Here is a 17,413-nt window from a genome sequence, read left to right as displayed (position 1 = left end):
AACATCCACATATAAAGAATTATTGTGGAATCTGAAAAGACACTTATCCCAAAAGTATGATGGTGTACTTACTACGTGCACATGCTAAAAGAAAGGAACGAGGTGGGTAGATAACTAAGTGTGTCATTGTAGCAAAGTCATTATAAACTAAAATCAGATCTCTTAAACGTTTCATTCATTTTGGTTTTATTATCTATACAATAGGCAATAATTGATTTTGGCCCAACAGGTCTGGCATGTTTCCACGTTCAAGGAGCTTTCCGTTTTGATTGGGTTATTTTGCCTAAAAACCTTTAGGCATACCTATAGAAAAATGTTAAATAAAACTCCGCATCTCTGCCCAGCCAGGCAAGAATGGCCAAAAGGGTGTTTAGCATCCCCAGTGGCTCTGCCAGTGCTGAGAGGATATTCTCTGCTGCTGGCCGGCTCTCCAGGCACCATCACATGAGCCTGAACCCACAGACTGGCCAAACTCATGTTTCTAAAAATGAATTCAAAAGGCACTAATACGTCACTTTTCATTTTAATTTGTATTTAATTCTAAGTAAGTCACAGTCTATATGCGCAATTTATAGACTATAATGATTTAATACAACAAAATGTTGTTTAAATGCTGAGCACTTTATGTCCATACCAGCCTATTGTGTCACACTCGCAAATGCTTCACAATGTATTTCTTTGTAGGTTATAGTCTTGAAATAATTGTAATAACATAGCCTTAATAATTCATTTACATTCCTTCTTAGGGTCCCTGTCTGGCTCCCGACCGATTTAGAGTGTTTACATGCTGTTTAATATGACATGTAGCCTATTTGAAAATAATGTTAGCTTCTTACATTCACCTTTTCATGTTTATTCAAATACTTTTCATTCAAATCCATATAGTTTGGTTTCAATAGTTAAAAACCAATTGGTAGTTCCATGTTGTCACAAAAAATATATGGGTCTTGGTTAAACTGTTTTTTTCGGAGAGTGTGGAGCGGTTTTTAGCAGAGCGGTAAGAAAGGACATGGAGCCGCTCAACTCCGCTCACATTCTCCGCTCAGAGCTAAAACGTCAAGAATAAACAGTCTCAACTGTATCCCCTCTTCTTGTTTTGTCACCATTAAAGCACCATGCAATATTTCCGACAAAAGAGTAGCTAACCAAATCAGAAAATAAGGATTCTTATGTAAATACTACCGTCAGGCTTGGAGGATGCTGCGGAGTCTGAAGGGACAATCTTATCTCTCCAGCCTTTGATTTGGGTGAAGTCTGTTGTCTTGCCCGTCCTGGAAACAAAGGGAACTGAACCACCTGAAGAAAAAAAAGGTAAAACAATTAACAATGTCTCCTTTTAATATGTATTAACTTCTCCTCATAAAAGCCTACACGAGTTACTGAACAAATACTCTCAACCATTTGGCCAAAACAGAAACTCTAATAACAAACGACTACTAACTTGGAGATGACAATCCTGCAGTGCTTGGTCCTGGACATAGCATGGGTGGCGGTAGAGGTAGATGGACACCTAAGTACTGCAGGTCGATGACCAGAGTGGGATCCAGTAAACTCATCTTCAGTCCAACTTCAAGGAAGACAGATGACAGATAAGCGATCTTCAAGCGTAGACTATGCATCACAAAAAAGCATTCTACCATCATGAGTAGGATTAAAGATGACGGGAACACTGTCATGAAAAGCAAAGTGGGACATCACCCATGCCAGTGTGCAAGTAAGTTGTCGAAAATAAATAGTAAATACTCTGTCATTCACTGCCATTTATTTTGGTGTTACCTTCTTGCAGCACAGGATGAATGACCTGCCGATGCTTCATAACCCTCAGATCGTCCAAAAGAACCTTCTCGAAAGCAGCTATTCTTTCCTCTGTGCTTTCAGATCCTGAAAGATACATCGTTTATTAGATGTCACCCTACAGCAGCTTGGGAACATGATGGATCAAATTGTTGTTTTCTGTACCATTCTCTTTCGCCTCGGGGGTTCTCTCAGGTTGTGCGGTTGTCGTCTCACGAAATGCAGGCTCTCCTAGGTGGACTTCAAGTGCTTCCTGTAATTTAGAACAATGAACTTTTTTTACGTAATTTTAATTCACCTTTATTTAACCAGGTAGGCCAGTTGAGATCAAGTTCTCATTTACAACTGCGACCTGGACAAGATAAAGCAAAGCAGTGTGACAAAAACACAGAGTTACACATGGGATAGACAAACGTAGTCAATAACACAATAGAAAAATCTATATACAGTGTGCGCAAATACTTAAACATGTGACACTTTACTTAAAACCAATGGATATAGTGAATGCTTTGTTACTTGTTATGAGCATGTATAAGCCCTTATGTCTTACTGTACAGCTTATAATATGCTGTATTCAATTGTATGCTGTATTATATTGTACTGTATTGCATTTTTTTTTTTATAAAGTGTGGACTGTTGATCAAGTGTGGACTGCTGAAAACAAATAAAACGTACCTTTATTCACTTTATAACAAATATAACCAAAGCAAGGATTTCCTTGTTAAAGACCTACTTGCCTCTTAAACAAGAACCGAGGAAACACAGGTGGCACAACATGACATAACGGTAACACTTTACTTGAAGGGGGTATACATAAGGCATTCATAACACCTTTCACATAACAGGTTTGGAGTAGCAAAGGGTCAACAGTTAGTGACAGTGTGCATTGAGCGTTGTGCATCTTCTCTTGTGATCTCTCAATTTGGCAGGATGCCACTGAGTAAACAGCCCTTGGAATTATCTAATTTAATTATGAACTTTTCTTTGACAATATCCGGGAGAAGGTGGATCTGGTGTAAAGAGTGTACCTGACCTGGATCAAGTTCTGGCCAAAGCACCAATTGTAATTGTCATGTTAAGACTTACATATTGTTCTCTGCCAAGATAAACCAAAAACATGTGTTCTTAGGGTAACACTTGCGTATAATTGTGGTAAGAAGGTTGTTATGAATGACCTGTAACACTCAAAGGGGTTGTAAACCGTTTCAAACAGGTGTTGTGAATGCAAGTAAAGTGTTACCAAAAATGCTGACAGATGGAAGTACATTTAACAATCTATGCATTACCTTGGAGGTGAAAGAGACAAACAGCTGCTCCTCTACTTCCTCCAGGTTGGGCTGCATGGCGACATCTGTAGGTCCACCAATCACTGGGAGTGGATCACCCTTGGCAGATTTCACTCCTGTCCTAGATCTCTTCTTAGATCTCTGGGGTTTAATGCTCTGGGTTGGCTGACTAGAACCAACCGGTAGAGTAGAACCAACTGGTACACTAGGGGTAATTAAAGTTGGGACATGAGGACATGGGACAGGAGCCGCCTCACTGCTTGGAAAGTCTTCAGTCATCTCAAGTTCATCAGAGATTGAGAAAAAGTGAGTGAGGTCGGCAAGTGAAGGGGTTGGTGACAATGGGTCGGGACCTAACGATGAAAAAGGAGATAACTGGAATGGGAGTGGAGACGGTGTAGAAGGGCGGGTTAATGGTTCATAATTAACTTGAAACGATGAGGCGGGGTCCAGGGGAGGTGAGGATAAGCCTGGGTCCAGAGCAAGTGAGCCAGGGTGAGAGTTAGATGAAAATGAGGCTGCCTCAAAGGGTAATGGGTTAAGGTGAGCGGAAGGCAACAATGGGATAAAGGGTGTTGTTAAAAAAGGATCAGGGGCAGGTAGTGCTAACAGTGATGCATGTGATGAAAGTTCAGAGGAGAGTACAAAAAGGTTTGGGGCTGGTAATTGTTCAAGGGCTGGGAATGACAAGGCAGGTACAGGTAAGGATGTGGCTGGGACCAGTTTCAATTGAACAGGGGAAGGTAAAGGGGGTTCAAGATCTGGTAATGATGCAGGTGATGATGGCTCAAAGCCACCTAGTGAAGGGCCAGGAGATAGTAACGATGGGGTACACTCAGGTTTCAAAGTGGCAACACTAGCTGTTGATGACAGCGCAGGGGCATTTGAGGGATGGTCAGAGGTAAGTGATGATAGATCAGCCGCTAGGTTCAATGTGACAGGTACAGGGGATGGCAGTTCTTGGGCTGGGGATGACAAGGCAGGGGCTGGTATTAATGAGTCGGGGGCTGGTAACAATGGGTCAGGGAATGGCGACATGAGGGGTGGAGTGGGGGATGATAGTGTAATGGATAAGGTAGGTTCAGCGACAAGTAACGACTGATCAGTAGTAAGTAATACTGGGTCAGGTTCTGGTAACAATGAGTCTGTGGCAGGAACCAAAAAATCTGTGTTCGGGACTGAAATATTGGTGGGTACACCAGCATAGTCTGTGGTTTGCCCAGTGGGGTCAGTGGCTCGAACTACAGAATCACTGGCTGGAAGAACAGCATATCCAGTGGGGACCATTGCTGGACCAGTAGGGTCGGTGGCTGGGCCAGTAGGGTCAGTAGTTAGAACAGCAGAAGATGGGGATGAAGTAGAAGGCAAAGGAGATTTTGGTTTGGTCCTAAAAGGTCTGGATTTCGACTTCAACCGTTGAAGGTAGAGTGCAAGCAGGGGCAAAGGCACAGGTTCAGGTCGTTTGTGTGGTTTAGCCTTCCCCTGCTGCTGTTCATCAGAACCTGTCCTTTTTGCTTCAGAGCTCATTGAGGAGCTTTGAGAAGCCTTTTGACTGCTTTCAACTTCATCTGCTGAATGGTCATTGATAGACACAGGGGTCTTCACAGGTTCCTGGGACTGAGATGAACTGAGGTGGTCCTTTTCACTGTCAATCGTATTCCCATTATCCTGGGTTCCCACATTTTTTATAGTTTTCGACAACACGTCAGGAATCTGGGAAAAATTGTAATTCACAGCTACTTCCACAACTTTTCCTTTGGCAACCATGCCCTTAGTGTCTGTTTGCTCAACATTGCAAGCTGTGTTGGTTATCTCCACATTGCACCTTCTTATTTTCAGATGACACTCCCGAATCAGCTCAGTGAAGTTACTTTGGGGAGGACCTATTGTACTGTTCAAAAGATAAATGCAAAAGATTAGAAGTGCATTTTAAAGTAAAGAGCTAACATGCAGCTTACTGAACTTGAGAACTTACCAGGAACTTTGATCAGTGGACTCTTTCTTGCAGACTGACTTTTCACTGTCTGCAACTGTAGCAGTTTGAGCATCGGAGCTAGTGAGTCCTTGATCTGCTACTGAAGTCTTCAGGAAGTTGCGTTTTCCGCGCAAAGACTTTCGGGTATTTTTCACAGGCTTGCGCACCTTGGGAGATATGATTTCCTCTTTCTTCATCTTGGAGGGACTTGATTTCTTGCAAGAGCTGGGTGCATGATCATTAACACTTGACTTGTCAGATTCTCCAAGTGTAACATTTTGAGCATGAAAGCTGAGGAGTCCTTGATCTACCGCTGAAGTGTCTTTAAAGTTGTGCTTTGCCATCAAAGACCTCAGATTACTTCTAAGAGGGTTGAATTCCTTCTGAGATGTGGTTTCTACTTTTTTCAACTCATTGGAGGGACTTGATATCAACTTTGGAGTGCAGGAGCTGGGCCCAATAGAGTTGACCCAGGACTTGTCACTGTCAGCAAGTAAAACATTTTGAGTATCTGCGCTGAGGACTCTTTGATCTAGTGGGGACGTGTCTTTAAAGTTGTGTTTTGCCATCAAAAACTTCAGGTTATTTAGGCTTTTCACAGGCTTGAGTTCATTGTGAGATCTGGTGTGGTCTTTTTTCGACTCATTTGAGGGACTTATTTTGACCCCGGACTTGTCACTTTCTGCAAGCATAACATTTTGAGTATCGGAAGTGAGAAGTCCTTGACCTGCTACAGAAGTATCTTTAGAAGCGCGTTTCCCCATCAAAGACTTAAGATTATTCAGGCTTTTCGCAGACTTGAGCTCATTGGGAGATATACTGGGGTCTTTCTTCATCTCATTGGAGGGACTTGATTTTAGCATGGAGCTGGGTCGATGACTGTTGACCTCAGATTTGTCACCAAATGTAAGGGTGACATTTTGAGCATTTGGATTGAGGAGTCCTTGATCTACTGCTGAAGTGTCTTTAGAGTTGCGTTTTGCCATCAAAGCCTTCAAGCCACTGAGGCCTTTCACAGGCTTGAGCTCACTGGGAGATCGGGTTTCACTGCCTGTAGGTGTAACATTTTGAGCATCCGCGCTGGGGAGTCCTTTATCTACTGCTGAAGTGTCTTTAGAGCTGTGTTTTGCTGCCATCAAAGATTTCAGGCCATTCAATCCTTTCACAGGCTTGAGTTCATTGGGAGAGCTGGTTTCATTCTTCTTTGAATCATTGGAGTGACTCGTTTTCAGCTTTAGAGCCCAAGAGGGTCCACTTGCAAAAGGGTTGAAGTCTGCTTTAAACTGAGACATGCGTAAGTTCTGGTAGGCTGTTACAGCAAAGAACTCAGTCTGGGGAAAGGTGAAGGTTATTACATCATGCCCATTGAGCTGAATATTCTCCGTAGCCATTTCAGCTGAGACCACATGGAGGTGCGGTAAGTACCGGTGCATTGGGTGCAAAATGATATTACCCTCCTGGTCCATGGTGTTGTCAGTGAGCTTAAGCTTGTAGAATGAAACTGGGTTCTGCATCCATTGGTGACCAGAAGATGGAGAGTCTGGGTGGATGAAGATCCGTCTCAGCATATGGGCTTCTGCCTTTCCACTCATTTGCCAGTTTTGCCCAGTCCACTTGTAACGTTTGTTGTCCACAGGGTTGATATCCATGAGCAGATTGTACTTCTGGAAGGGATCCAAACCAGAGATGCGAAAGCGGCAATAAGGGAACATTCTCCGGCCTTGTTTGGTTAGTATCATCTCGGTTTTGCATCTGAAGAACTCATTCCACATGTTGTTGCTCTCCAACATCACCTTGATACCTCTGCGGGTGCTCTCTGGTGGTAAATTCTCTGGTTGGTTATTAGAAATGACAGTCGAGTTCAATGTAAGAGCAACACCCATTGCAGAGCCTGGAGTGGATGTTGCTGCAATATTTGCTTCCTCATTGGCTACAACTGCACTTGCTTGCCCTGTTTTTAGGGCACCAACTAGGTCAGGGGGAGAGGCAGTCGAGTGCAGTGCCATGGGCGCAGCTGCCCCCTCCTCATTAAGAACCATTATTCTCTTCTTCTTGTTGGCGGCCATGAACTTGTCACGGTCTTTTTCGAGGGCAGGACGCCCTCTTACATCTGTCTGTGCATATCTTCATTCTGCATCCTAAAACAAAAATAAAGCGATTTAGCATGATAAAGATATAATCATGAATATCTGACATCAAAAGGCGAATCCACATTAAAATTAAAAGAGGAAACAAATTAGCAAATGAGTTACCAGGCTATTACCATTTCTCTAGCCAGCCAAATCACCTCATACTGCTACCTTACATTGACAGATCTCTAGAGTATTCTGGCATGCTAGCTGTTATCATAGATGTCCAGTCAATGAGCTAATGCTAGTTAGAGCTGGCTGGCAAAACTACCTGAAACTTCCTTCATAATGGAGGCAGAGACATAAAAATGGTATCTATGTGTAACCGATGTGAAATGGCTAGTTAGTTAGCGGTGGTGCGCCATAATAGCGTTTCAATCGGTGACGTCACTCGCTCTGAGACTTGAAGTAGGGTTTCCCCTTGCGTTGAAAGGGCCGCGGCTTTTGTGGCGCGATGGGTAACGATGCTTCGGTGGGTGTCAGTTGTTGATGTGTGCAAGGGTCCCTGGTTCAAGCCCGGGTTGGGGCGAAGAGAGGGACGGAACCTACACTGTTACATATGAGTCCACCTGATAAACGGCTTCATTGCCAAAATCACAAAGTATCCCTTTAAGCTTTGTGAGGAACTATAACACTCCCCAGGGCAGAAAGTAAGATGTACAGTGCCTTCGGAAAGTATTCAGACCCCTTGACTTTTTCCACATATTGTTACGTATTCTAAAATGGATTGAATAAAATTAAAATCCCCAGCAATCTACACACAATACCCCATAATGACAAAACAAAAACAGGTTTAGAAATTTTAGCAAATATATTAAAAACTAAAAACATAAGTATTCTAACCCTTTGCAATGAGCCTCGAAATTGAGCTCAGGTGCATCCTGTTTCTATTGATCACCCTTGAGATGTTTCTACAACTTGATTGGAGTCCATCTTTGGTAAATTAAATTATTGGACATAATTCAGAAAGGCACGCACATCTGTCTATATAAGGTCCCACATTTGACAGTGCATGTCAGAGCAAAAACCAAGCCATGAGGTTAAAGGAATTGTCCATAGAACTCCGGAACAGGACTGTGTCAAAGCACAGATCTGGGGAAGGGTACCAAAAACATGTGTGCAGCATTGAAGGTCCGCAAGAACACAGTGGCCTCCATCATTCTTAAATGGAAGAAGTTTTGAACTACCAAGACTCTAAAGCTGGCCGCCCAGCCAAACTGAGTAGTCTTGGGAGAAGGGCCTTGGGCAGGGAGGTGACCAAGAACCCGATGGTCACTCTGACAAAGCTCTAGAGTTCCTCTGTGGAGATGGGAGAACCTTCCAGAAGAACAACCATCTCTGCACCACCAATCAGGCCTTTATGGTAGAGTGGCCAGACGGAAGCCACTCCTCAGTAAAAAGGCACAGCCCACTTGGGGTTTGCCAAAAGGCACCTAAAACAAGATTCTCTGGTCTGATGAAACCAAGATTGAACTCTTTGGTCTGAATGCCAAACGTCACGTCTGGAGGAAACCTGGCACCATACCTACGGTGAAACATGGTGGTGGCAGCATCATGCTGTGGGGATATTTTTCAGTGGCAGGGACTGGGAGACTAGTCAGGATCAAGACAAAGATGAACGGAGCAAAGCACAGAGAGATCCTTGATGAAAACCTGCTCCAGAGAGTTCAGGACCTCAGACTGGGGCGAAGGCTCACCTTCCAACAGGACATGACCCTAAGCAGACAACCAAGACAATGCAGGAGTGGCTTCGGGACAAGTCTCAATGACCTTGAGTGGCCCAGCCAGAGCCTGGACTTGAACCCGATCGAACATTTCTGAAGAGACCTTAAAATTACTGTGTAGCAACGCTCCCCATCCAACCTGACAGCGCTTGAGAGGATCTGCAGAGAAGAATGTGAGAAACTGACCAAATACAGGTGTGCCAAGCTTGTAGCGTCATAACAAAGAAGACTCGAGGCTGTAATTGCTGCCAAAAGGTACATCAACAAAGTACTGAGTAAAGGGTCTTAATACTTATGAAAATGTCATATTTCAATTTTATTTCCCCCATTAACAAAAAATGTATATAAACCTGTTTTTGCTTTGTCATTATGGGTTATTGTGTGTAGATTGATGAGGGGAAAACAATTTAATACATTTTAGAATAAGGCTGTAACCTAACAAAATAAAGGAAAAAGTCATGGGATCTGAATACTTTCAGAAGGCACTGTATATCTCGATTTTTTAAATGTTCTCTCTAAATAATAAGCGTTGTTGTACAATTAAAGATCAAATACACTGCAGTACAAACAGACAGCAATAATCTAATGAATCCAGGGTTTGTGAAGTTAAACCTAGGATAAATATAAGCCTTGGACCCGGTTCGACATGACTGAGGGATCAGCCAATGAAGTTGTAAGTCCCACCCAGTTGACTACATTAAAATGGTGGAAGCCTTCAATGGTGCTGCCTATGCTATTCGGCCTGTTGGACACTAGAAGTTCAACTCTATCCATCTCTGTGGTACCGTCTAAAAAGAGATTCTCCGGTACTTTTTAGCCAGCAGTTCTAAACATAGCACTCACGAGCCAAACGTGATCCCCACTACATCGCATATATGTGCACCACATCAATTAATCCAGGGATTGTAATACATAGGATAAATATAAGCCTTCCACAACCACCAGACCACCTAATCATATAATTATTTCAGCAAAATAGATTAACTTCCTTTTTTGCAATAACTGATCTGGTTTTCAAGTCTATGGAAAAGCCCTTTTTTGTTACAAATTGAACTCGAACCATGCATAATGCACATTCACTAATAATGACTAACTTCTTGTAGCAGGCATTAGGCTTTAGAAAATGAACACGGGTCTCAACAACCTCTCAAGCCCACATGCTAATGATTAGCCAGCGATTAGCCAGCTAACCTTTATATTTCAAATTTAGCCAAAAAGGGTCCATTTGCTAGCTAAGAAGGTTGAACTGTTTAATTGTTATGAACACCCTTGTGTCTGTCTCCAACTATTTGAAAAGCATGTTAGCCTGCCCACTATTTCCAGATGTTGAAATCAAGAGTCCTACCTTATTTCTCAGAAATTAGAGTTGCCAATTACTTATATAATTGTGTTTTATGCTTATTGCACATTTATAAAAACAGACTAGACAGCCAGTATAAGTCTGACTAAAATACAGCTAACGGTACGTGGTACAGAACCAATGTTCGTTGACACTCTCGTTTTAGTAATGTATGATCTGCACGCAATTTGGGTAGTTGAGGCACGCTGAGGTTCTGTATAGTAATCTATGTAAGCCATGTTAAGGGAACAACTCAGGACAGTTAGAGGGACAGTGGCAGGGGATGTTATGTTATGCATAACAAATGTGAAACGGTGATGCAAATGTGTACACAATACACATTTGCATTACCTAGTTTCACATTTGCTATGCATAACATCTCCCTGTCCATGGCTGACATAGACTACCATACAGAACCTCAGCATGCCAAAACTCAAACAGCGAGGTGAAACCGCTTGCCAGAGAGGAAGATGTGATCTTTCAACTTTGTTGGTGTGAGAGGCAGGGGGAGGGGCTTGGTGTGTTTAAACCATAGAGAAAGAAACAAAAATCTGTCCAAAAGAAGGCCAATGCGTTTCTATGAGCCTGCCTTCCCGTCTTTGGGACAACGACCCCCATTGTTAGGACGGAGACGAGATTAAAAATACAAGAGAACAAGTGGACATGAACTCTCATAAAAACCAAAAATTACAAAAACCTTTATTCTCGCACAAAAACATTAATTCGCTATATCGCCCAGCCCTATCGGCCCTTAACGGTGTGAAGGCTATTTAGGTAAACTATTGGCAAAAAATTTGCAAAAAAATGTACATTTCGAACCATTGAGAAATCACACCTTTACATGCATTTCTCAAAACACTTGCTTACTTTGGAAATATGAGAAATTAATTACAAATGATGACTACTAAGCTAAATTGCAACATAGTGTAAAAATGTATGAGTCATAGATATTTGGACATTATGCAACTACGAATAAATACAAACCAAAATGTATCAATAGATAATAAGCAATAAAGTTAAAACACAAAAAAAGAAGCACATCGAAGAACTGTAGATCAGTCTTGTAATTTAATCATCAAAACGATAACACATGAACATGCATTTAATTAATCTCCCAGTTTACTACTGATAGCTAAGGAAATTGATTGGTTATAGGCCTAAATGTAGGCCTATTATTGAAGTAGCCTAGGCAGCCAATAGTGCAGATCTATCACCTAGGATTGATGCGCCCAGCCCGTAATACACTCGTGTACCAGCTCACACATAAAGCATCCTCGATTCAGGGTGCAAAGTAGTGCAAACTAAGTTGGAAATCCCAAGCAGTTGAATACATTAAAATGGTGGAAGCATTCAATTGCGATGCCCATGCTAAAACGACCTTTTGGCCACTAGAAGTACCCCTCTATCCATCTCTGTGGTACCGTCTAAAAAGAGATTCTCCGGTACTTTTTTAAATACTTTTAAGCCAGTAGTTCTGAACGTAGCACTCACGAGACAAAAGTGGTCCCCATAAATTGCATACATCATCACATATACGCAGATTTGTGCACCACGTCATTGAGCTCTCGCTCTGCTGTGTCCGCCCTGCAACCTCATTGGATAACACTGGGTAGGCCTCTTACTAGCAGTCACTCAAATGCGGGAAATTGAGGGAAATGGCGTGGTACCGCTTCAAGAAAACAGTCACTTTCAAACTATGGATTTCATTGCTTACTGAGGTAAAACAGTAATTTGGTTAATAGATTATGCATGTATGAACTACACTGACACATCCAGCCCAAAGCGGGAGGTTTAAAAAAATACCTTTAGTTGCCAAAGTACCGGAGTACATCTTTAATAAAACATAATTTTGCATCACCATTTTCAGACATCTTATGTTGCACAACCTTGGCTGAACGTCTGAAAATCCTAAAATGGTGTTGGAAACCAGTGTTTTATTAAGACAGTGCACATATGAATGGAGGATGCTTTATGTACGAGGAATCCTAGACCATAGTGCAGCTCCAGCGCCCAGCATGGCTGCCTCGGCTATATAATTGAAGATAATTTAGCCTCCCTCACGTGGCCTGAAAAATAAGAGAAAATCATATTGTTCACAGGAAATGTGATGCTGACATCAATGTTTTTATCGAAAATGGACACACTAACAAACATGTCGTCGACTTACTTGAATAATTCGTTTCAGGGTCAAGTTATGAAATAGCAGCCTACTGTAGGGTACTTGTACCTTCTACTGTTATAGAGAAAACGTTTGAGAGGACATCTCGAATGACTACCGTATACGTATGCTACGGACACAAAGCGTGTCCATTTCTAAAAGACAGCGATAATATCGTGAAATCAAAAAACTCACGGCGGCCATTTTGTATTACCATACGAGACAACCCAGGTAAACAAACATGATCCTGGCGGACATACTGTATTGCCGGCGCACGGTAATCGCATACACTATGGTGTTTGTTGACAACACCAAGTTGTGGCACGAATGGTATGTCCTCTATACTTTACTTATAAGTAGATGGAAATCATCCTCTGCAAATGGCCTCAATGCCATGCACTGCGGCGACTAAAAACGTGGCTTGGGCCTGCAAGGCCTAAGCACTAAAGCCTTGCCAACAACACGATCGAATTCAATGGCGCCTGATTCCCAACTCAACATGGTGGCCACATCCTCAGACTAGAAAGAGAAGACTTGGAGCTTGCAATATCAACTTAGTCTTTCTCGACGGGATCATGTGCTTCACTAAACACATGGATTACCTTTTGCACATTTTAATGGATCAAAATATGCGATGGCAGTCGTCGATTCCTTGTGTAATCCCTTCCTTTTCCTCAGTTGAAAGCATAATATACAGTACCTCGCATCTCCCATCTGGAGGAATCATGCGTGCTGAAGAAAGACGTCACAGCTCCGCGGATGCACGTTCGGGTCTTTCTGCGCAGACTCAGCGCCTTTGTTATCACATGATTCAAACCCGAGGGAGAAAATGCATGCTGAAGTGGTACGGAACGCCGCCATGTGGAGATTTGAAACTCCCCGCTTTTTGGTAGGTGGCCTTCCAACAAAGACAGAATGGTTGGGGTGTAAATATAATCCAAGTTTGATCATGTCGACTGTACACGTAACGACAGACAAAGCCCGTGGGCATGCTTATTCGGGGGAGACGTGCTAGCCAACCAGCTCTAACCAGATTGAAACAGCCAATGCAAGAATTTACCTGCGACTTCGCTGTAATTGCATCTCAACTCGGTGTTTACAAATCACATGTTATTGGTCACATCCGCTAAATATGTGTATGTTATTGCGGGTGTAGCGAAATGCGTGTGTTCCTAGCTCCAACAGTGCAGCAACGTTAGTATCTAACAATTCACAACAATACACACATCTAAAAGTAAAATAATGGAATTAAGAAAAATATAAATATTAGGACGAGCAATGTCGGGGGCATGGACTAAATACAGTAGAATAGAATGCCGTATGTAAACATTAGTGACTAGTGATTCCATGTCTATGTATATAGGGAAGCATCCTCTAAGGTGCAGGGTTGAGTAACCGGGTGGTAGCCGGATAGTTAGGGTACTAATCCGTAGCTAGTCAGCCATAACTAGTCAGACGATGTAAGAACACTTGGTTGCGGTCCAAACGCAAATCAGACAGCCCTCGGTCCTAAACCTTCAGCCCTTGAATGACGTTTTACATCACATACGAGTGTAGCGACCTCAAATGTACCTTGCCCAAACGAGGGAGAGTGATGATCGAAGAGGCAACGTCCTTGGTGGAAACGTCCTTGGTGGAAATCTTGAAGTTCGGCTTAAAAGCAACCAACCTCAAGCTATTAATGTACCTAGCAAGCTAATGTAGCTAGCTACAGTTACCCATCTAGCTAGATGTATAGTTTGTCACTTATTCCAATACAATTCCAATAAATGTTTATGAAGCTAGCTATGTATGTTGTATAGGCTCCTCACCACGAGACTAAGCCAATTTGAGCGTCATTCCAATTTGCCAACGCTAAAATCAATGTAATCTATATATATGTTTTAGCAAGCTAGCGTCATTATGTCTCACATGCCGAAAATGCAGCCCCTGTTGATTACGTTTGACACTTCGCTGCCACCGGTGTTTGATACTAGTACAGTTTGCATTAAACTGGTGTGTCTTTTAAGTGTTTGGAATGCAGCCAAAGTTCTTCACGTGCTCCCTCGAGCTAAATTGAGGGCCTAGGGGGCAACGTTTGTGAATTGGACCGCCACTTAAGATGGCAATCAAACTGCACCTAAAAGACAGTTATACTAAATTCGAGGCAGTTGAAATGCAGTGTTTCCCCTAGGATTCTTTTCAGCAGCGGTAGTAATGTTAGCGTGGGGGACAAGCTGCAATTCTACATGTTTTGTCACGGGGCTAAGAGGACATTTTACAGTTTTGAAGGTTGTTTTCTGCAATTCTACACATTTTGCCATGGGGCTGAGAGAACATTTTACGGTTTTAAAGGTTGTTTTCTGGGATTCTACACATTTTGTCATAGTATAAGAACAAGGCATTCACTGAGTGATTCTGATATAAGACCTTATACCATGGGTATGACAAAACATTTTTACTTCTCTAATTGTTGGTAATCAGTTTATAATAGCAATAAGGCACCTCGGGGTTTGTGATATATGGCCAATACACCAAGGCTAAGGGCTGTGTCCAGCTAAGGGCTGTGTCGTGCGTAAAAACAGCCCTTAGCCGTGGTATAGTGACCATATACCACACCCCCTCAGCCTTATTGCTTAAATATACCATACGATGATGAAACAACCAATACTTTTTATTTACTTACACTTGGTGAGAATTACATTGTAGCTTTATGTACAAATCTCAAAACAACTAGGCACAGGCTGGTAAGGATGGACTGGTCAGAGTATCACAAAGCATCAGCTTCATAAGTCTCTGTTTTTAATGATCTGGGTTGTATCTATGGAAATTCTTTTTATAACAATATACAAAAACTACATAGAAAATATACATATTAAAACATGTCCCTTGATATCCCATAGCCTATAAGCAAAATCAAAGGTGTCTTCTGTAAGCATTTTGAACATCAGTGAACGACAGACCCCCGTTTTTAATCAGGCTAATGTCTTAACAGATCATAATATCCATATTCACACTGGTAAAATGAGTTCTTGAATACATAATGTTCTGCATATTATCCTGTTTCATAAATACTCAATGGTACTCTTCAAAATAACTCCTTCACAAAAAATTTAAAGGGATACTTTGAGATTTTGGCAATGAGGTCTTTATCTACTTTCCAGAGTCAGAGGAAGGTTGTCCAGTATGTGTCCAGTATGAAGGAAGTTGGAGGCAGTTTTGTGAGCCAATGCTAACTAGCATTAGCGCAATGACTGGAAGTCTATGGGTATCTCCTATGACTTCAAGTCATTGCTCTAACGCCAGTTAGAAACTTCCTTCAAACGGCATGCACCGACATATAAACATAAAAATGGTATCCATGATTTCATCGGACTCTGGGGAAGTAAACTAAGCAAAAAAAAAAACGTCCTCTCACTGTCAACTGCGTTAATTTGCAGCAAACTTAACATGTGTAAATATTTGTATGAACATAACAAGATTCAACAACTGAGACATAAACTGAACAAGTTCCACAGACATGTGACTAACAGAAATGTAATAGTGTCCCTGAACAAAGGGGGGTCAAAATCAAAAGTAACAGTCAGTATCTGGTGTGGCCACCAGCTGCATTAAGTACTGCACTGCATCTCCTCCTCATGGACTGCACCAGATTTGCCAGTTTTTGCTGTGAGATGTTACCCCACTCTTCCACCAAGGAACCTGCAAGTTTCCGGACATTTCTGGGGGGAATGGCCCTAACCCTCACCCTCCGATCCAACAGGTCCCAGATGTGCTCAATGGGATTGAGATCCGGGCTCTTCCCTGGCCATAGCAGAACACTGACATTCCTGTCTTGCAGGAAATCACGCACAGAATGAGCAGTATGGCTGGTGGCATTGTCATGCTGGAGGGTCATGTCAGGATGAGCCTGCAAGAAGGGTACCACATGAGAGTGGAGAATGTCTTCCCTGTTACGCACAGCGTTGAGATTTCCTGCAATGACAACACGCTCAGTCCGATGATGCTGTGACACACCGCCCCAGACCGTGATGGACCCTCCACCTCCAAATCGTTCCCGCTCCAGAGTACAGGCCTCGGTGTAACGCTCATTCCTTCGACAATAAACGTGAATCCGACCATCACCCCTGGTGGGACCAAACCACAACTCGTCAGTGAAGAGCACTTTTTGCCAGTCCTGTCTGGTCCAGCGACGGTGAGTTTGTTCCCATAGGTGACATTGTTGCCGGTGATGTCTGGTGAGGACCTGCCTTACAACAGGCCTACAAGCCCTCAGTCCAGCCTCGCTCAGCCTATTGCGGACAGTCTGAGCACTGATGGAGGGATTGTGCGTTCCTAGTGTAACTCGGGTAGTTGTTGCCATCCTGTACCTGTCCCGCAGGTATGATGTTCGGATGTACCGATCCTGTGCAGGTGTTGTTACACGTGGTCTGCCACTGCGAGGACGATCAGCTGTCCGTCCTGTTTCCCTGTAGCGCTGTCTTAGGCGTCTTACAGTACAGACATTGCAATTTATTGCCCTGGCCACATCTGCAGTCCTCATGCCTCCTTGTAGGATGCCTAAGACACGTTCACGCAGATCAGCAGAGACCCTGGGCATCTTTCTTTTGGTGTTTTTCAGAGTCCGTAGAAAGGCCTCTTTAGTGTCCTAAGTTTTCATAACTGTGACCTTAATTGCCTACCGTCTGTAAGCTGTTAGTGTTGTAACGACCGTTCCACAGGTGCATGTTCATTAATTGTTTATGGTTCATTGAACAAGCATGGGAAACAGTGTTTAAACCCTTTAAAATGAAGATCTGTGAAGTTATTTGGATTTTTATGAATTATCTTTGAAAGACAGGGTCCTGGAAAAAGGGACTTTCTTTTTTTGCTGAGTTTAGATTAAAAAAAGGCCTCATTGCAAAAATCCCGAAGTATCCCTTTATGGCAGTGGTCACCAACCAGTCATCGCCATGGACTGTTCCATCTCCAAGGCATTCCTTGTCGATCGCCAAACATTTATGTAAAAAAAAAAAACAGCGGTAAAGCC

The 17,413-nt window shown here is 42.7% G+C and overlaps 1 protein-coding gene across 2 annotated transcripts in view; it reads right to left on the bottom strand.

The window, feature by feature from the left end:
• The window catches only part of mgaa (MAX dimerization protein MGA a), a 40,969-nt gene extending 27,724 nt beyond the window's left edge, over nucleotides 1-13,245 (bottom strand). Inside the window, exons 1-7 of one of the 2 annotated variants that reach the window (XM_029729692.1) lie at nucleotides 13,106-13,245; nucleotides 5,056-7,193; nucleotides 3,081-4,971; nucleotides 1,960-2,047; nucleotides 1,777-1,881; nucleotides 1,442-1,567; nucleotides 1,183-1,296 (exon numbers count right to left, since the gene is read on the bottom strand). In XM_029729692.1, coding sequence (XP_029585552.1) covers nucleotides 1,183-1,296; nucleotides 1,442-1,567; nucleotides 1,777-1,881; nucleotides 1,960-2,047; nucleotides 3,081-4,971; nucleotides 5,056-7,121 — 4,390 coding nt within the window. In that variant the 5' untranslated portion in view covers nucleotides 7,122-7,193; nucleotides 13,106-13,245. Of the gene's footprint in view, nucleotides 1-1,182; nucleotides 1,297-1,441; nucleotides 1,568-1,776; nucleotides 1,882-1,959; nucleotides 2,048-3,080; nucleotides 4,972-5,055; nucleotides 7,194-13,007 lie in introns of both variants that reach the window. The other variant, XM_029729691.1, reaches the window with a different exon arrangement.
• Between the last annotated feature and the right edge of the window lie 4,168 nt (nucleotides 13,246-17,413).

This window comes from Salmo trutta, chromosome 33 (assembly GCF_901001165.1).
Source record: "Salmo trutta chromosome 33, fSalTru1.1, whole genome shotgun sequence".
In the NCBI taxonomy this organism is placed as follows: domain Eukaryota; kingdom Metazoa; phylum Chordata; class Actinopteri; order Salmoniformes; family Salmonidae; genus Salmo; species Salmo trutta.
Note: the sequence above shows the minus strand (reverse complement) of the source record. Positions and strands in the feature narration are given on the sequence as shown.